At 43.2% G+C, this 21294-nt stretch overlaps 1 protein-coding gene across 2 annotated transcripts in view; it reads left to right on the top strand.

Annotated features, from left to right (window-relative positions):
* Window positions 1–2438: 2438 nt before the first annotated feature.
* The window catches only part of Cyth3 (cytohesin 3), a 98959-nt gene continuing 80103 nt past the window's right edge, over window positions 2439–21294 (top strand). The window contains exon 1 of one of the 2 annotated variants that reach the window (XM_008824006.3): window positions 2439–2657. In XM_008824006.3, coding sequence (XP_008822228.1) covers window positions 2624–2657 — 34 coding nt within the window. In that variant the 5' untranslated portion in view covers window positions 2439–2623. Of the gene's footprint in view, window positions 2671–21294 lie in introns of both variants that reach the window. The other variant, XM_029559116.1, reaches the window with a different exon arrangement.

The raw sequence follows: 21294 nt of genomic DNA on the forward strand, positions 1-21294 counted from the left end.
TATATATAATTTTTCTTTTTTAGAGACGACAAGGTCTTCCTGTAGTCCCAGCTGGCCTCGAACTAGATATGTAGGTCAGGCTGGCCTTGATTTCACAGAGATCTGCCTGTCTTTGTCTCCCAAGTGCTGGGACTAAAGGTGTGCACCACCATGCTCTGCTAATAGATACATTTCAAATTTTATTGTTGTGTATGTGAATGTGTGTGCTTGGTGTGGAGGTCAGAGGACAACTTGCAGGAGTTGGTTCTCTCCTTTGACCATGTGGCTCCTGGGGATGGAACTCTGGTGATCAGGCTTGGCAGCAAGCGCCTTTGCCCACTGAGCCATCACACCAGCCCAGGAATGAATATTGAAAAGTATTTCTAACTGATAATATCTGAGTTCAAAGCTCTACCATAGCACATTATCAAGTTCAAAGGATGCTGTGTTATCTTGGATAACAAAGCTGACAGGAACAAGGTTAGAAAGCCACATTTGTGTTTTAGGACTTGAACCAACATACCCTGAATATGGGATGGTTTCTATAGTGCATCTTTGTCACACAATCTGCTAAATAGCTTATCAACACCTAGAAGCATCTTCTCTGGCTTAGGAAACACCAGAATGCCTGGTGTTTAATTCTTGAGGTTATTAGGAAATGGAACTCTTTGGAGTCATCCTATAACCTTGAGCAAAAAGGTGAAGGCTGTCTGCTATTTGATAGATGATGGCAGAGCATCCTTTGATTCAATGGGCAATTTGTAAACATAAAACAGTTGCTGGAAAATTCTATTACAGATGAACCATTTTCTCCCTTACAATGTTTGCTTTCCTTTAATGCAATTTAGTTTGAGCAGAAAGGCTTGGGAGGGGCCCACAGTCAAAGCTACAGGAGAGGTTACTGGAAACAAGACAAACAGAATGAGAAAGGCAAGCCATAGATTTGGAACAGGGGCGAACTGAGGCTGTCTGCTGAGCCCTGGGCTGTGCCCATGGGAAATTGAATTCAGAGCTCCTACTGCATCATAAATCCAGGGCAGCTGGCAGCAGTCCAAGGGAGTCTAAAGCTCAACTCCAAGGGCATCTGACGCCAGACTGGCCAACCCTTATAATAATGCTCTCTGAGAGCTGGGCCCCAGCTGTGGTTTACTGGGATTAGGTTCCAACCTCATGACTTTGTTCATTTTAAGCCTTACACTTTATTAATTTTAAAATGCATCCAATCACCAGGAAAAAGGAGGCTCCATTATATTATACATCAGAAATATGAAGGACCCTGCTATTACTCTGATGTGTTCTGAGGTAGAAGAGGGGGAAAGGCCTGACTTCCCAGTGGGTTTATTTTCTGATGATGATGATGATGATGATCCACCTGCCTCTGCTTCCTGAATGCTGGAATTAAAGGCCTGCACCATCATGCCTGGCTTTCATTACTATTACTATTATTATTATTATTATTGTTATTTTATTTTTTTGAGACAGGGCCTCCTTGTAGCCCAACTGTCCTGGAATTTGATATGTAGACCAGGCTGGCCTCAAACTCCTACAGAACCACCTGCCTCTGCCTCCCGGGTGCTGGAATTAAAGGTTTGCACTACCACACCCTGTGGCTCTTTTATTATTTTAAAAAAGATTTTAAGTATGTGTAAGTCTGTGTGTCTCCATGCACCTGAGTGCATGTGCTCCCAGAGGGAGGGTGGGAGAGGACCTTCTGGAGCTGGAGTTACAGGGGTTGTGAGCCGCCTGATGTGGGTGCTGGGAACTGAACTTGGGTCCTCTGCAAGAGCAGCAAGTGCTTTCGTTTGCTGAGCTATTTCTTCAGGCCCCATTTTCTGATTTTAAAACTTAATTATTGGACCAGGCGTGGTGGCACACTCCTTTAATCCCAGCACTTGGGAGGCAGAGGCAGGCGGATCTCTGTGAGTTCAAGGCCAGCCTGGTCTACATAGTGAGTTCCAGGACAGCCGGGGCTACAGGGAGACCCTGTCTCAAAAAGACCGAAAAAAAAAAAAAAAAAAAAACCAACCAAAAAAACAAAAAACCAGTTATCATTGTGTGTGTTTATGATGTGTGTGAGCCCCATGTGGAGGTCGGAGGACAACTTCGTGGAGTCTCTTCTCGCCTTCCACCTTTACGTGGGTTCCAGGGACAGTTGGACTGTCTCATCAGCCCTCAGTGCTAGATCTTTTTCCACTCTCACCCCGTGCACGTGTGAGCCTTACCCTGGCCACCGAGTTTTGTGGCGTGGAGCGTCCCCATTCCTCTGACGGACGCGTGTTTGTCTCCAGGTTGCTTTAGAGTGGGAGACTGGAGGTTCCAGTGCCGGCACAGCGCTGCAGGATCCAGCCAGTTCTCTCCAAGCTCAGCCACTGCAGCTACTGCAAGGCGTGGCGTGGTCATGAGGGCGGGGCCGCACCCCAAGACTCCGCCTATCTTGGCCGGAGAGGGCGTGGCTTGTATCACGTGACAGCGCGCTGAGTGGTGAGGCCCCGCCCGGCCCGCCGAGGAGGCCTGGCCGCGACCCGGGTCGCGCTCGCTGAGGAGCCGCCCGGTTGTCCCCGCGGCCGCTTCCTTGGGTACGGGTTTTCCACCCCGTTGCTCCTGCGGGCTCCAGGCGCGCCGATTTGCGGGGAGTGGCCTCAAGATGGACGAAGACGGTGGCGGTGAGGGCGGCAGCGGTGAGTGACGGAGGTGTGGCCCGGCTGGCAGGGCGGCCCTGGGGCCGGGGGTTGCGCTGTGGAGACCCGGAGCTTGAGGCTGGTGACCCGGCGCCGGCGGGGAGACGCGTGGGGCTGAGACGGCGACGCGGGTTCTGCAGCCCCGGGGGAGGGGGACACTCCGGGAACCCAGGCGTCGCCGCCCAGTGCGTCGCGGGTTCGAGGCCGGGGGATCTCCGCGGCGCAGCCTGGGGTCGCCCTTCCGAGGTCGAGAGGGGACCTTGCGGGGCGACCTTCCCCGCCTCTCGTTGCCAAGGGCGTCCCCGCCCTCCTGAGCCGCAATGTTTCGGACGGACCTCTTGTCTTCCAGTTTTTCTCAGGTGTCTGGAGCTGGGGAGCCCGTGGGAAATAATGGGGAGGGTGAAAGTTTTCAATTTGGGGTGCACCGGGGGAGGGGGGAATGTTGGAAATCATGATCAGGTGTCTGGTTTTTAGATTAGAAGGGATCGCTGGGAAAGGCTTAAACTAAGAGTCCAGGTGTGAGCATGCATTTTATTAAATAACAGAAAGGCTACAGAGTAAGGGGGGGGGGAATTGGAAAATAAGGGGGGGGTGCTTATAGCTCAGTGGTTAGAGTGCTTGCCTAGCATACACAAGGCTCTGGGGTTAGATCCCCCAATACCACCCAAAAGAAAAAAAATAAATAAATGAAAGGGATCAGTGTGACTAGGCATGGGAATCAGGAACCACAGCCAGCAAGTCTAGGTCAAGGGTGGTGGACACCTTTCTAGAATGGGTCGTGCTTGGTGTGGCTCAGGTTGAGTGTGCCTGACAGTTTTATCCTACTGGAAGTGTCCTGTTGGTTGTAGATTATTTAGTGGAATACAAATGACTGTTGTGTCATGCCGTGGATTCAGTTTTCCAAAACAGAATAATGTGTGGAGTGGATCACTGATTTAGAAAGCAAAGGGTTAATACTCCTTTATTTGTTATTTATTTATTCATTTATTGGAACACACCAAGTTGAAGCTGTCTGAACTTTCAGTAACCATCGTCTTTTTTTCTGACAGAATGCTCCCCATGTAATATAAGGGAGCGTTTAGAAAAAAGTCTTAATTACAGGCTGCTGGAGCAGCTGCCTGTAAGAATCAGCAGTATGGAAGGCTTCCCCGTGAAGTGGTTAATCAAGGTGCCTTCTAGAATTCCAGCACTGTTCAGACAGAATTTTTGTTACTGAAAGCAGTGATGTGGCTGGGCTGGTGGGAAGTTGGCACCCGTTGTGGCATTTGGCGAGTTGAGCTCTCATAGTTAAAGCCAGGGGTAGCATTGTGGCACTGAGTGGGTGTGTTGTTTATGGAAAGAAGGAGCCCAGTTACAAACCCTCCTACAAGCCAGACACCAGATCCTAAGTAATGTATTCTCTGTGGGTGCCTCACCCTTTGCCTGAATCACCGCGTGATGGTGCAGTGTAGAAAATAAAAAGACAACGGCAGCAGTTAAACATTTGACATTAGAGTCCAGGAAGCTACTTGGGTGGCGATTGTATTGAAGAGGCTATCGAAGAAAGGTGGAAGACTTGAAGGTAAAAGCAGATTATGGGGGGGGAGGCACACCAGTGTGTTTCACAAGTTTTTAGATTTTGGGAATTATAATAAAGGATGATATTAAATATCAAAAAAGGGAGGTGGGAGTGGATCTGGGAGGAGATGGGGAAAGGGGTGAATATAATAAAAAATATATTGTATGAAATTCTCAATAATAAAAACATTATTTTAAAAATATGATTCAAGAGGAAGATACCCAAAAGGCTTAAAACTATCTTTGGGCTATTCATATCTCTTTTGGGACTATATCATAGAGAAACAACCTTGAAATTAAAAGGATGTTATGCTCAAAGATGCCGAATTCCATGATAAAAGATAAAAAATTGAAGATAATAATGTCCAATGGTAGGGGAAAGGTAAGCTAAGGTTTCTTTTGAGACATTTTCTGATCATTAAAAACAAGTATTTAAGGGGCTGGAGAGATGGCTCAGCAGGTAAAGGCGCCTGCTGTCAAGCCTGGTGGCCTGAGTTTGATCCCTGGGACCCATGGGTGGGAGAAAACTGACTTCAGCAAGTTGTCCTTTGACCTCCACATGTGTGGTGTGGCAAGTGTGTACACACATAAAATTTAAAAACAAAAAATGAGTTATTTTATACTTCCTGGCCTGAACAATGCAAAAACTGATAGCATTATAGATGTTTTATTTTCTTCTATGTTTTCTAGGTTCCTTGAATAAGAGTGCATTACTTTTAAATTTGAAAAGAAAAACCCCAGAGCTTATGAACGTCATGTGGATATTTTTAAATGTACAGTATCATTTAATTCACCTCCCTGGAACATTCAATAATGAACAGATTTATTGATTTTTTTTTCTACTGAAATGCCAGACACCATGCTAGGTGGCAGAAAACACCTTTTTAACCTTTATTGATTTGGTTTATCAAAATCTTTCCTCTTTGTATTGTGGAAGATACTTAAAACTATGTTTTGCAATGTTAGTGTCTTTGATTTTGAATCAAGTGAAAATCTTTCACAATTTTGAGTTATGAGTCATATAATTATTGTATGAATTTGATATGCTTATATTTAACTCTTGATTGTTAGAGGTTTGAAGTTAACAAACATTTTATTGCAGTTAATCCCATTTATATCCAGGACTGGAGAGATGAGAGCTAAGAGCACTGGCTGCTCTTGCAGAGGACCTGGGTTTGGTTCCCAGCACCCACTTGGCAGCTAACAACTGTCTGAAACTCCGGTTCCAGGGGGATCTGATGTCCTCTTCTGGCTTTTGTGGGCATTGCATGACATGGGTGCATTTACCTGCATATAGGCAAAACACTCATACACATAAATAAAATTTTTAAAAAATTTAAAAATTTGTTTTGCTGGGAGTAGTAGCACATACTTTTAATCACAGCACTTGAGAGGTTGAGAGGCAGGGGCAGGTGGATCTTAGTGAGATTGAGGCCAGCCTGGTCTACATAGTGAGAGCCAGGTCAGCTGGGGCTACAAGGAGACCCTGTCTCAAAAAGACCCAAAAAATATATTTTTCAAAAATCAGCCTTTTGAAGAATAGTTTCAGTTGCCAGGCAGTTATAAAGCATAGCATTTTTTGTTTTGGCATGTCATTAGAGTACTTTATGTCTGGGGGATTTGTTCAGCTTGCTTGGAAGATAAAAGTTAAATTTACTCAGAATTTAAAAGATCTTTTTATTGCTAGTGTGTTGATCACGTTAAAAAGACTTTGAAAAATTGATTCCTACTTGCTGTTTACAACTGAACTTTTTTTGTCCAGGGTTTAATTATTTGTTCTTTTCAAGGTAAGATAAGGAGAGGATGGCGCATGAATGGCTGGAAGGCAGTTACAAGGAGGAGCAAGTGGGGGCACAAGATTACAAGAACACATTGTTTCTTGTAATGTGTGCAGATTATAGTTAAGGTATTTTTACTTGGCATTTCAGTGCCTTTCAGATTTTCTAGAACAGTTCTTGAAATAGGTCTCTACTTAGAAGGTGACTGGCTAGTTTGGCTTAATGCCACCACCTGATCCCGGTTCCTCAATGGGCCACAGGGCCAGTGAGGTGGTTGGCATTGATAGACATCCCCAAACTGTCACCCCCATTACCATTAGTACAGATGAGAGTAAAGTGTGTGCTCAAGTGAAATGGCACTTGGGATGCCAAAAATAAATATAAAACTAAAACTAGGTTGAGATCACCTGTCAGTGATGAGTTCTGAGTTTGAAAGCAGAATGCTGGTAAGGCCAGCTCAGCCTTTGCTGGTGGCAGTGCAAACTAGTCAGGGCTCCCAAGGAGGCTTCGAAGACCTTGGGTCCTGTTGGCTGGGTTCCATTCCTTACCCTTCTCTCACAGAGGGGTTCAATACCGCTTGGTCAGTGGCTTCAGGGCAGGGTTGCCACTGGGGAGATTGGAGGCCAAAGGAACTGAGACACCTGGTTCTTTCTCAACCATTCTGCCTCAGGCAGTGTCTCTGCTGTCCCTTGGCCCTGGCCCTTTGAGCTTTGGAAATCCTTTTGTCTTCTGTCTTCCAACAGAAGGTGGGAGAGGTTCTTGCTCCTGATGACCTCAGGACAGTCTTAGTGTTGCTTATCTTTCCATCACATATGTAACCAATTCTTACATGAATTTTCCTGTTTTAGAGCCTTTAAAGAGATGGCTGTTTCCTTGTGTAGACCCCGATGTTTATGAGAGCACTGGGAAATAGCCTTTTTGTTTCTTTATTTTTGAGACAGAGTCTCACTATGTAAGTCTGGCTTGTCTGGAACTCACTATGTAGACCAGGCTGGCCTGGAACTCACAGAGCCCTTCTGCCTCTGTGGCATGTACTACCACATCTGGCAATAGCTTATAAAAAGCTACAAGTGTGTAAATCCTTTACCCAGCAATGCCAGTTCTAGGAATTTAACCTGCAGATACATTTGTACTTGTGTGAGGTAATAAAGGCAAAAAGATTATTCAGTTCCTTGAGTGTCCATCAGCGGGAGACTCGTGAGATAAATACTCCGATAGTGAGTGAAGTTAGGAGTTGTGCAAAGAGGCAACTCTGAGTTCATACAGAAAGTTCTCCAGGATGTCTTGTTATAAAAGCAAAGTAGGAAAATGTGCACTGTGTGCTAGTTTCTGGTTTTTTTTTCTTTAAGGAAGCAAGGAAGTGCTTGTATGCACATGAAAATTTTCTGGACGGGTTAAACAAGGAACTAAGAACAATGATCTCCTGTTCAGAAAGGTTGATGATCAGCAGTGGGCAGGAGCCATTTCATCCTCTGTCTTTTTAATTCGTGAAATTGAATAAAGTTTAAATAAACCTGTCTTTACCTTTCCTAAAATTGGAAAACACGTTTCATGGAAAAATAGTATGCTGTACTGGTAAAGAACACCCTTTTTGTCAGGGACAGTGGACACTGATAGTCCTAGCACTTGGAAGGCTGAGGCAGGAGGATTGCAGTGAGTTTAAGACCAGCCTGAGCTACATAGTAGGTTCTAGAGACAGTCTGGGCTATAGAATGAGCCTGTCTCAAAACAAAAAAATTAACCTTATAAAAGTAAACACTCTTTTAAAAAGGAATTTATATTTCAAAGCACATTTTTAGATTAAAATTTTTTTGTGTGTATATTTGTGGCTGTGTATGAATGTGTACACACCAGTGAAGGTTCCCTTGGAGGTCAGAGGCATCTGGTCCTCCTGGAGCTGGAGTTGCATATGGTTGTAAGCCACCTGAATAATGTGCTGGGAACCAAACTCTAAGGGTCCTCTGCAAGAGCAGGAAATGCTCTTAACCACTGAGTCATTTCTCCAGCTCCCCAGAGCACCCCTTTTTGTGAGGGAATTTATGTAAGACACAATATATATTAAATATAAAACAATAAGATCTGTTCGCTATGTGCATTTAGTGTATTCACAGGAAACTAAGAACCACTCTACCTTTGAGTGCTTAAGAAGTGGATGAGATGGTATTGTAGGCCATGCTTAGTTCATTGGATGCTGTCTTCCAACTCCTGCTATGATCCCTATCAAATGGCAGACCCTTCCCTTGGCACAAGGGCTGTGGACATGAATACAGCAGATGGATTTCTTCTGTTCGTGGAACTTATGTTTACTTGGGGAGACAGACTTTTATTAAAAGGTAAACAAGAGAGGCTGGAGAGATGGCTTAGTAGTTACGACCACTAGCTGTTCTTGCAGAGGACCTGGGCTCAGTTCCCAGCACCCACATGGCAGCTAACAACCATCCTTAACTCCAGTTCCAGGGGATCTGACACCCTTTTCTGACCTCTGTGGACATTGCACACATACATGCAGCAAAACACTCATACACATAAAATAAAAATAAATATGTCAAAAAATTTGGATAAACAGACCTGTAAAATAATCACGAATTATTCTAAATGTGTTGAAAGAGCGAGAGGAGGCGGGAGGCAGAGTTGGGGCATGGAAGAAGTGGGGAGGAGGAGGAAAGTGCTGGCCAGGACAGCCTTTTTGAGGAAGCCTCCTTCAGGTGCAGCCTGTCAGGTGGTGACCCAGGCAGAGCCTGGTGTGTGGCCTGAGGAAGGAGAAATAAGACTGGCCACTGCAGATTTTTCTCTTAGTGCAGGAAGCCCTGAAGGACTTCAGACAGGACATTACATTAACATTCCAGTAATTTTAGCTAATATTTATATAATGTTCTTTGTCAGGTCCTGTCTCCTGTGGTTTACATATCTTAATTTATTTACTCTTCCAAGTATTATCACTGACTATAGATAGGAAAATGGAGAGGGGAGGGGGAAGGTTAAGTGGTTTGCTTCAAATGTCATGGCTGGTAAGTGGTGGAGCCACGGCTTGCACCCAAGTGTTCTGGTTTGAGTTTGCACTCTTAACCATCTTTTAAAGAAAGGCATTCCTGGCTCTCAGGTGGAGGATAGATCAGAGGGAAAGTGGAGAGTCCTCAGGACAACCATGAGTAAGTTGCAGTTGCTCAGGTGTAGCTGCAGGGGCTGGCTGGGTTAGGGGAGTAGTAGTAGAGCAGTCTCCATGTAGACAAACCAGCAAACACAAAGAATAAAGCAACAACCACACATGTTCCCTGTACTCAGAATTGGTGCAGTGGCTGTTAATGGTATGTGCTATTATTTTAAGTATTTAAAAATATTTAAAGTGTTACAGATAAGTCCCTCCCTCTCTGTATACAGTTGGCTCTCCCTCTATATCAGTATACAGTAGCCTCATTCTCCAGTTTGCAGCCAAAAGCTGGTGCTATCTCTCATCTCTTTGCCTTAGCCTTCTAACGGTCCCCTCTGTTTGTCATCCTTGTTTACTGAACAGAGTATGTCCTGTCACTCCTCACAGTCTGCCCTGCCCTTGTCTTAATGGGACGCCTGTCCTCAGATCTTCCCACGGTCCACATCCTCCAGGGGGCTACAAGCTCTGTTAAAGGTTCAGAAAGGAAATATTGAGGCTTTGTGGGCCACATGTAGTCTGTCACAAATCTTCCTCTTCCTCCCCCCTTTTGAAAAACCTTTTAAAAATATTAAATAAAAGTTTACTCTTACCTTGGATGTCTTGACCCCTATGTGGTTCTCTCTCTCTCTCTCTCTCTCTCTCTCTCGCTCTCGCTCTCGCTCTCGCTCTCGCTCTCTCGCTCTCTTGCTCTCTTGCCCTCGCTTGCTTGTGTTTTTTGAGATAGGGCCTGTCTGCAGTCCCAGCTGTCCTGGAACTCACTATATAGACCAGGCTGTCCTTGATTTCACAGAGATCCACCTGCCCTGCCTCCCAAGTGCTGAGGTTAAAGGTGTGTGCCACCATGCCTGACTTCTCTTTTAAAAAATTTTGTTTGTGTATATGTGTCTTTCTGTATGTACTTGTGTGTATTTGTGTGGGGGTACTTGCAGAGACTTGAAGAAGGTGTTAAATCCCTTGGAGATGGAGTTACAGGTGGTTGTGAGCTACCCAAAGTGGGTGCTGGGGACCAAATTTGGGTCCTCTGCAAGAGCAGCAAGTGTTCTTAACTGCGTGCAGTCTTTCTAGCCCTAGTTCTTGCTTTCAACATTTCCCAGCCCTCTTCTCCCCATTCCACTCCAGTTACACTCTCTATCTCCTTGCCAGGTGCGATTCTGCCTCAGAATGCCCTCTAGAGTTTCCCCTAGTTGCATCTGTGTGTGTGTGTGTGTGTGTGTGTGTGTGTGTGTGTGTGTGTTTATAAGAAAAGAAATTTGTTAAAATGTGTTTCAGGTTTCTGTCAATAAAGTTCTCCTTACCACCAGGGCCTTCTCAACCAGCCTTTCCAAAACAACACACCCATTGTCACTTTCCCCATTCTCAGCTTCCTTTAAGTTCTATTTTTCTTAGCTCTTACCACCTCTTGCCCATTATGCATTTATCTGTCTTTTCTTTCCTTTTTAATATTTATTATTTTTATTTTATGTGTATGAGTATATTGCCTGCATGTATGTAAGTGCACCCATGTCGTGCAGTGCCTGCAGAAGTCAGAAGAGGGTGTCGAATCCCCTAAAACTGAAATTTTGGACATTTGTTAGCTGCCATGTGGGTGCTGTATTGAACCTGGGTCCTCTGGAAGAGCAGCCAGTGCTCTTAATCCCTGAGCCTTCTCTCCATCTTTTCTTAGAGTGTAAGTTCCATCAGTGCAACAATGTTGTATACTTTTTTTTGTCTTTGTTTTTGAGACAGGGTCTCTCTGTAGTCCCAGCTGACCTGGAATTCCATATGTAGTCCAGGCTGGCTTCAATCTCATAGAGATTCGTCTGCCAATGCCTCCCTAGTGCTGGGATTAAAGGCATGTACCACCATACCACTTTTCTTTTTTTAAGACAGGATCTCATTATGTAGCCCTTGCTTCCCTGGAACTCACTGTGTAGACCAGGCTGGCCTCAAACTCACAGAGATTCCTCTCCCTCTGCCTTCTGAGTGTTGGGATTAAAGGCATGCACCAGCACACCCAGCCAATATTATCTACTTAAAAAAATATTTCGCTGTGCATGGTGGTGCATGCCTTTACTCCCAGCACTTGGGAGGCAGAGGCAGGCGGATCTTTGTGAGTTTGAGGCCAGCCTGGTCTACACAGTGAGTTCCAGGACAGCTGGGGCTACAAGGATACCCTGTCTCAAAAAGATAAAAAATTTTTTTTCATTTATTATTTTTATTTTATGTGTATATATGTATTGCCTGCATGTAGGTAAGTGTACCCATATCGTGCAATGCCTGCAGAGGACAGAAGAGACTGTTGGATCCCCTGGAACTGGAGTTATGGACAGTTGTTAGCTGCCATATGGGTGCTGGGATTCAAACCTGGGTCTTCTGCAAGAACAGTCAAGAGTTCTTAACCGTTGCACTATCTCTCCAGCCCCCAATATTATCTACTTTTGTCTATGCCTCAAAGACCTAAAATACTGGTTGATGTACAGCAAGCTTCAATCAAATTATTTAAAAATTTTTGATGTATTTTTGTGTGGTCTGTATAGTAGCCAGGTCTATATATGTATAGAGGCCAGAGTTTGATATTGGTGTCTCTCACTTTTGCTTCCTACCTTATCTTTGACACAGTTTCTCAGTGAATCCAGAGCTCACCAACTGGCTAGATTGGCAGGCCTTTGGGTTCCTGAGATTTGCCTGTCTCCTCTCTAGCAGTAGGCTTACAGACATGCAGGACCACATCCAACTTTTATGTGAGTGCTTGGGATCTGAACTCTGGTCCTTATGGCTTGTTCCCTTTGAGCCATCATCTCCCAGTTCTCGGTAAGTATTTGTTTTTTTGAGACAGCGTCTCCCTGTAGCCCCAGCTGGTCTGAAACACCTATGTAGACCAGGTTGGATTCAGTCTCAGAGATCTGCCCACTCTGCCTCCCAAGTACTGGGATTAAAGATGTGAGACACCATACTTGGTTTGTTTTTTGGTTTTCTTGAGACAGGGTCTTACTATGTAGCCTTGACTGGCGTGGAACTTGCTCTGTAGACCAGGCTGGACTCAGTCTCACAGAGTCCTGCTTGCCTCTGCCTCCCGAGTGCTGAGACTAAAGGTGTGTGCCACCATTCTAAATATTTTTACTATTCAGTTGCAGTTAGAGTTGCGTAGCAATCTCTGGTCCTATTCTCTGCCCTTTCCTATGTATGCCCTAGAAGCAGCCGCTAGGATTTGCTGTGGGGTCCTGTGGTGTTTTTCACACTTAGACAAAGATGCGTGTTAATGCAAGTCTCTTTTTTGTTAATGATAAAACTGGTATTGACAGTATGGATGTTTGGCAGCTTGCATGTAAATGAAAGGCTACCCACACAGTGGTATGTCACCCTTGTTTGTTTCTTCCGACTTCTTTCATATGGTGTCTGTTTTGTCCTATGTTGAACTCATACGTGTTGAGTTTCCATTGATGTGGTTACAGTCAGTACTTGAGCTTGCAGGCTTGTCTCCCATCATAAACGTGAGAGGCATTCTGGCTGTTGCTGGCTTTGTAGTCACGGGTCACAGGCCCCTTTTGGTTTTTCTGCCTACGAAGATGAATGGCCTTCTTATTAGGAGCTGGTGAGTAGCCCTCTGATTTCCTAGTATCCCCAACATTGTAATCAACACTTGGTGTTTGTCAGGCTTTTAGATGTCTGTCTGTCTCAGGAGTAAGATGTTGCACTGTGGTAATCATCCATGCTTTTCTAGCATGAAATGTGTTTTGGTGGCTCAGCTGGACACACTAACAGCTTGGGGGGTAGTGAATAGTGCAGGAGTTGCTGATGACCTTGGGTTTCTGGCTTAGGTGCTCTGCTCAGAGAGTAGAGGATAAAAATGTTTTGGAAAAAAAATGTTTTGAGGGCTCATTTGTTTGTTTTGTCAAAAATGTCTTTGCCTCCTCCATGTTTGAAGGCTGTTTTTACTGAGTCTACAGTTAGAGGCTTTCTAGTTGATTCTGGCCGTTTGGGAACAGGGTCCTTTCATCGCCTTGTGCTGCCATTGCCTCTGTGGAGAATTAGCTATGTCTTATTGCTCCTTTGAAGTCAGTAGGCCTCTCCCCACTCACCTTAGGCTGTTTTAAATATTCTTTTCTTTCTTGCTTTTCTTCTGTGCTGGGCCCAGATGTGATTTTCCACCGTTCTGTCCTGCTTGGGTAAGTTACTGTTGTTTTTCTTTTTGGTAAGGGTCACATGGCAAGGCTTGAATTAGATGTGCAGAATTCGAGGTCACTGTCTTTGTTGAGTCCTTCCCTTTCTGGAACTCTGATTACATGTAGTTAGATGTGTCCTCTGTGTCATGTCATGATGTATGTGAGACTTGTTTTTGTGCCTTTTTTGTTTTGATTTTTTTGAGGCAGGGTCTCATTATGTAGTCCTGGATGGCCTGGAACTCATAGAGATCTGCCTGCCTCTCCCTCCAGAGTGCTGGGATCAAAGACATGCACCACCATACTGGATTGTGTTTCTGTGCTTTAAAAAACAAGCTTTATTTTTTGATTGCTGTGTGTGCCTGCATGCATGTATGCCACAGTGCGAGTATGGAGGTCAGAGAGGACAACTTGGGGGAGTTGGGTCTCTCATTTTATCATGTGGGTCCTAGGGATTGAACTCAGGTTGTCAGACTTGGTGGCAAGTGCCTTTACCTGCTGGATTGTCTCACCAGCCCCGTTCTTTTGTCTGTCTAGACTTGACTCTTTGTTTTCTTCTGAGCTATCTGCCATTGTATTGATCCTTTTTTCTGCTCCATCTAGTTGTTCTTATACTTACTGAGTTCTTAATTTCAGTTAATCTTTTTGTCTGTTAGGTTCTGACTTCCTGCTGAAATTTTCATTTTGTCTATTAATTTTAATTTAATTTAATTAAAATATTTTTATTTATTTTTATTGTATGTATATGAGTGTATTGCCTGCATGTATGTGAGTGCACCTGTGTCGTGCAATGCCAGTGGAGGTCAGAAGAGGGCTTCAGATTCCCCTGGAATTGGAGTTAAGGACGGTTTGTAGCCGCCATGTGGGTGCTGGGAATTGAACCCAAGTCCCCTGCAAGAGCAGTTAGCACTCTTAACCGCTGAGCCATCTCTCCAGCCCTTGTCTATTAACTTATTTATTTCACCAATAAGTCTGTGTCTGGTAGCTCCAGTATTTAGATGACCATAAGTATGCTCTGTTGTCTGTTTTACTCTTGGTTTTCAGTGACATACACGTGTTAAACTTTAATATTTATTACTTATTTTTGAGACAGGGTCTCAAATTGTAAAAATAATATGAAATTCTGTCTGTCCTCCTCAAGAGAGGCTATGGCAGGCAGTTAAGGGGAGGGATATTACTTTAAAATGGGAGGACCAGTCTCCTGGTTACGCTTTAGAGCTTCCATCAATGATCCCAAGGGAAAGTGGAGGCAAGTGTAAAGTTTCCAGCACTGTTTGTAAGTGCACCTGTGTTGTGCAGTTCCTGGGGAGGTCAAAAGAGGGCATCGGATTCCCTGGAACTGGAGTTACAGAAGGTTGTTAGCTGCCATGTGGGTGCTGGGAATCAAACCTGGGTCCTCTGTAAGAGTAGCCAGTGCTCTTAATGGCTGAGCCATCTCTCCAGCTCCCAAATAATTGTTTCTTATACTGTGTTCAGTTTTTCTAGTTGTTCTTGGCAGAAGAATGCTCTGTAATGAACCAGTCAGCTTTTACTGGAAGCAGAATCTCAACAGTTCGGTTTTGACATTTACAATTTGACAGACTTAGCCAGGCATGGTGGCACATGTCTTTAATCCCAGCACTCAGAAGGTGGAGGCAGGTGGATCTTTGTGAATTCAAGGCTAGCCTGGTCTACATAGTGATTTCCAGGCCAGGTGGGGCTACAGGGAGACCCTGTCTCAAAGGCCCCCCCCCAAAAAAAAATCCACAGTTTGACAGACTTCTTAGGAACAATGCAGGTGGAGATAGCAGGTAGACAGTTTGGCTATTTGAGCCTGTGAGGAGGAGGATGGAGGGGGAGCCAGAGTGGTCAGAGTTCAGGGAGGGAAAGGTAGGGTGTGTGTGTGTGTGTGTGTGTGTGTGTGTGTGTGTGTGTAACATTTCTCAAGTAATCATTTTGCCTGTGAACCAACAATGATTCCTTACGCTAAGAGAGTAGGCAGGTGTTGTGCTATCACTGCAATATCACTGCAGTGCACCTAGTAAGACTCACCACCTGAAGAGAGGTCGATTAGTTTTAAGAAATTATTGGCAGGTTTTGTCAGTTTGTAATACAGGACCCTTGTGATATAGGATGATTTTAAAATGAAAACAATTCGGGCCAGGAGTTGTGGTGCATGCCTTTAATTAATCCCAGCACTCAGGAGGCTCTAGAGGCAAGTGGATTTCTGTGAGTTCAAGGCCAGACTGGGCTGCATAGTGAATTCCAGGACAGCTGGGGCTATAGGGAGACCCTGTCTCAAAAAGACCAAAAGAAAAAAAAAAAGATAAAAGATAAAAGAAAACAATTCTATTTATTATTATTTTTTTATTGTGTGAATGTATTGCCTGCATGCATGTAAGTGCACCTGTGTTGCGCAGTGCCCACAGAGGTCAGAAGAGGGTGTTAGATCCCCTGGAACTGGAGTCATGGATGGGAACTGAACCCAGGTCTTCTGTAAGAGCAGCCAGTGCTCTTAACCAAGTTGATGCTGAATCATCTCTCTAGCCCCTGAAAACAATTCTAAAGATTAAACAATTTTTTTTTTGTCTTTTTGAGACAAGATATCCCTGTAGCCCCAGCTGGCCTGGAACTCACTCTGTAGACCAGGCTGGCCTTGAACTCACAGAGATCTGCCTGCCTCTGCCTCCTGAGTGCTGGGATTAAAGGCGTGTGCTACCACGCCCGGCTTTTAATTAAAAATTGTGTGTGTGTGTGTGTGTGTGTGTGTATGTATGTATGCAGGCACGTGCCTATAAGTGCCTGTGGAGATGTCAGGTGTCAGATTCCTTGGAGCTGGAGTTACAGGCAGTTGTGAGCCAACTCATGGGTGCCAGGAACTGATCTTGGGTCCTCTGCAAGAGCAGCAAGTGCTGTTAACTCTTGAATTATCTCTCTAGCCCTTAAAGTAAAATTTCAAAAAGTAAGTTTTTATCAGAGTACCCCAAAATCTCAAGGTACAGAAAATATTTTGACTTTCTGGAAAAATAGCAAACAATTTAATACTTCTGCCTCCATCCTGACTTTTGAAATTCACTGTACTCATAAGCTGTTTAGTTAATGTCAGGCTTTCAGATAGCATAATAGACTTAGATTCAGAAAGGTTTTAAACTTTGGGTAGAGACAATCTAGCAAGATTTTTATTTCAAGATAGATGTCTTACAGTCTGTAAATGTAAATGTCTTACAGTCTGTAAATGTAAATATCACCTGAGTCAATTCAGTTGGCTAAGAAGATTTTGTAATTTACTTTCACAGAGCAAATTTACTCTTTTCGGCTGTCTTGGTTCTCCGTAAGTCACCAGGAGCACTGTTCAAACAGGGAAAGATAAAGTTCCTGCCTTTAAACTCAGCAGGGCTTTTGTTAATGACTGGGCTTCTCTTTTTTGGGGGGACAAATTTGCTCCTGTAATTGATAAATAAAACCAGAAATTTACTATAAAACTAAGCATTTTGTTGATGACTGAAAACTATTTCCCATTATCTAGGTAATAAATGATTATCCTCCCCCACCCCCTTTTTTATCCAGATGTTTGCAACATGGAGAAAATAGTCTTGCTGCAGTTTTCCAGTTCACTTTCATGGGAACATGTAATATTCCCGTTTATTTTGGACAGTGGTATTTCCTATTTCTGTGCACAGATACATATGAAATACATGCTCTTCGAGAGGAGTTTGCAGTCCTCTGAGAATTCTCTGAAGGAGGAAATGATTTGACCTATTTGGTTGCTATGAAGTAAAAACAATCTTGTTTTCCTTTTTTTTTTTTTGTGAACATCTGGGTTGCATTTATTATTTCACATTCTAGAGGCACTTTAAAACCACAATTTGATAATATGAGTGTTCATTAAAGCAGTAACTATTTAGCTGTTTCTGTAGTTGATATAAGTACTAGGGTGTCTCAAAAAGACAAAAAAAAAGACACTTAACTAATACCCTTTGAAACCATAAAGTGGGATCTAGTTTTTTTTGGGGGGGATTCGTTTCCCCTCTTCCTGTTTCTGTGTAGTTTGTGTTCATTGCAGTGTTTGCCTCTGTTTAGCAGACACTGTTGGTCCCCTATCAGAAGTCCACCCTGTTTCCTTCCTTGCACATAGAGCCATGAGTTGTATAGAATATATCTACCCATTGGGGACAGGATCCTTATCAGCACAAAGGGTGTATTTTGGATAATCCCGCTTTGCTAATCACTGACGGGAAGGAGGAGGTTTTGTGTGTGTGTGTGTGTATGTGTGTGTGTGTGTGTGTGTATGAGAGAGAGAGAGAGAGAGAGAGAGAGAGAGAGAGAGAGAGAGAGAGGGAGAGAGAGATTGAGATCTGGCTAGCATGCAGGGCCATTTGTAGAGGGACTCCTGGGGGAAGTTCTTCCATCTTACATAGATACACAAGAAGGATATGGTTCTTGCTCTTATGCTGGACTTTATTGAGCTTGGATAACCAGCTAGCTTATACCCATGGTGTTTTTCATGTCTGTGAGGTGAGCTACAAGCCTACATACTGAGGATGATCAGCTTTGCTGGATTCAGTCTGCCCAGCAGCATCCCTATGTCCATGCTTCCTGTCATGTGGAGCAGTAAATACCCTTCTTATTTGAATAGTCAGGTAGAGGTGTTCTATCACTTAGAGCCAGAGGTGTCTGCCTGAGGCTATGGAGCCGCAAGTAGAGTTTCTTTCCTTCCACGCAGCAAGGATCCCAGAGAGAAAACTATCTTTCCTCTTCCATAAATAGTCACTAAGCATATATATATATATATATATATATTTGTCATTTTAAGAACTGAGGTAGGTTATATTTTCTTTTTGAGAGTAACACTTTCTCCCACTGTATACAATATATAAACAGTGTTTTCATATGGTTAGGTTGTATTAATAGTTTCTTTTGGCAAAAACTTTATGATCACAATTCTTTTAGCATAAATATTTTAGAAAAAGGCAGTCATGAAAAGTGATGCAGACATTGGCAACTTCATATTCTATTAAAAGACAGGACTTCTTAGTAGAGAGGAAATAAAAGGAAATGATCAAGAATTATTTTTCCAAGTTTCACTAATTAGATTAAATTTTTTTTGAGTTGAGAAAAGATCAGACAAATGAATCCATTTTTATTTGTGTTAAAGGATGGGAAAATTGGAGGGTTTTAATTTCTTTTAAATGTTTGGTCTGTTCACATGATGATGCTGTATATCCTAAGTGTTGGAAGCTGGAATGATCTGAGTAATTGGGCATTTCTGAGTGCATGAACCAATTTGAAGAGAAAATGACGCCTTTCATTGCCTTGCAGAAAGAATGAATCTCCACATGGGACATGCCTTCTAAAATGTTGCGTTTTCTCAGGAATCATGGGCTATCTGTGGATTTCTAAAGTCATGTTTCTATAGCTTTTTTTTTTTTTTTTTTTTTTTTTTTTTTTTTTGAGACAGGATCTCATTATGTAGCCCTGGCTGAACCTTTCATTTTTCGTTTCAAGTAGGGGCTAGGCTCTATACAAGTCAGGTGGGTATTAGAATATTTCTGTTTTCACTTCCTTCCCTTCTTTTCTGTGGTCACATTGGGCTTTATACACCCTGCCTCTTGCTCCCCAGACCTTGTCCCATGGCCTGTACTCCTAGTGACAGCAGATAGAGGAGCAAAGTCTGAAGTAGGCAGTATGTGTCCCACCCTTGTTTGGCTCCCTTGGTGGTGGTTCTGAATCATAAATGCCTAATAATTTGGCTGGACATGCAGAACATGACTGATACATATATTTTTAATCTGGAACGAACATAAGCTATTTCCTCTGGGGTTCTGTTGCTATTACTGCTTGGACATTTAGTTTTTAGGATTGAAGTCTCTTGGTTCCCTTCATAGTGCCTCTATCCCTTTTCCCTTGCACAATAGAGGATAATTAGACTTTATTTGCTTGTCTTCCTGTCAATTATTATGGATTATTCTGGTATACAGCCAGCTGTCTTACATCTAAAGACAGTGAAGACCATCTGTTCCCAAAGTGTTCTTACTAGATCCACACTAAAATTTTTGTTTCTCTTTTCCAATTTACCTATAAAGGTTTAAGGTAGGGTGAAAAAGAATTTAATTTGGCTAGGGGTATAGCTCAGTGATAGAGTGCTTGCCTAGCATGTGTGAGACTCTGGGTTCCATCCCCAGCATGGCCACCTAGGAGGTTTGGTACAGGCCTGCCCAGGAGTTAAAAATCCAGGAGCATGCTCTTGGGCATGACTCCTCAAATTCCAGGAGCTTGATGTGTCTGGGTTTTATCTTTGTTTTAGTGGTCAAGAAACATAGCTTGTTGGATTAGTAGAAATTTCAGGGACAGATTTTATAGGTATACCTTTTACATAATTAAAATTTTATAGGTATACCTTTTACATAATTAAAAAGTTGTAAAGTTGTTGGCAGTGCCGTTCCATCTGTCACTGGTTAAAAGGGATGAAGACTGACTGGCTTGATGGTGGTGCTAACCTGTGCATCCTCCCACATACCAGAGAGAGTAACCTTTATTTTATGAGACTTGAACTCAAAGCTTTCTGTTCCTGATGTTCCAGTCATGCCACTCCCTCCCCATCCCTCCATGTAGAGATAGTTACTTCCCTGCATTGGATCCTGGACCTGCAGGATTGCCACAGTGCTGTGGTAGATAGCCTTCCTTACTTGATAGGAATCATGCTGCTGGAGATAGCCACACAGCCATTTCTTCCTAAGTAGGGGTTGGAGAGGCCCCCCCAGTGTTTGCAGTCTCTGTGACTTACCACCGTTTGCCTGTTTGCTATATTCTAGGTCAGCCATCAAGGATATTTGAGATAATTCCTCTATCAAGGTAGAAAAGAGTCAACTGGAACACTAACAGTTTATTTCAAGACTTTGTCAGTACTTTCTGTGTGCTCACAGGCATGAAGAGACATTTGAACCTGCTTGTTACACTTGGCATTGACATAGTTTAAAGTAAATACATGTCATTTCTAGCTTTGTGGCTTTGTGATTTTCTCTCCCCAAGTTTCAATTTTCTCATCTGTGAAGGGGATATTTAAAAACCCAAGTGCAGTGATCAGACAATCAGTCCATATGCACTTCTGCCAGCCCTCAAGTGTATTGCCCTTGTCTGCCCACATTGACATGCCAAGCTGGGTTGGAAGAGCTGTTGCATTGGGGTTTGGGTAATACTTGTGATTGTCAATATAATTTTTTTATTTTCTCCCCAAATTTAGTATTTTGAAAGTATTCAAATCTACAAAGAAATTGAATGAATAGTACAATAAATAACTGTGAATTTACCATTGAGCAATTAAATTCAGAATCAGCAGTTCAGTCAAATTTTGCTCGCATATTAGCTGTAAAACCCAATTTAAAAAATATTTTATTTATTACTTTTATTTTATGTGTATGAATATATTGCCTGCATGTAGGTAAGTGCACCCGTGTGATGCAATGCCCATGGAGGACAGAAGAGGCCTTCGGATCCCCTGGAACTGGAGTTACAGACAGTTGTTAGCTGCCATGTGGGTGCTGGGAATCGAACCTGGGTCTTCTGCTACAACAGCCAGTGTTCTTAACTGCTGAGCCATCTCTCAGCACCCAAACCCAATGTTTTTTTAAAAAAATTTCATGTGTATAAGTGTATTGTCTGCATGTATGTAAGTGCACCCATGTTGTACATTGCCTGCAGAAGTCAGAAGAAGGTGTCAGATCCTCTGGAACTGAAGTTATGATTCTTAGCCACCATGTGGGTACTGGAAACCAAACCTGGGTCCTCTGCAAGAGCAGTCAGTGCTCTTAACTGCCGAGCCATCTCTCCAGCCCCAAAATTCAATGTCTTTTACCTACATTCATGAATTGCTAAAATTTTGCCTATTTCTTTTCTCTTCATACAACTTTTTTTTTATCTTTATTTTTTTATTTATTTATTTTTCATACAGACGAATTCATTCCAAAGCAATTGACATTGAGACGTTTTCACATGCATTTCTAATCTCTATATACATGACTATCACTGGTAATAATCAG

The sequence above is a fragment of the Nannospalax galili genome, unplaced genomic scaffold (genome assembly GCF_000622305.1).
Source record: "Nannospalax galili isolate Female #2095 unplaced genomic scaffold, S.galili_v1.0 scaffold809, whole genome shotgun sequence".
NCBI lineage: Eukaryota > Metazoa > Chordata > Mammalia > Rodentia > Spalacidae > Nannospalax > Nannospalax galili.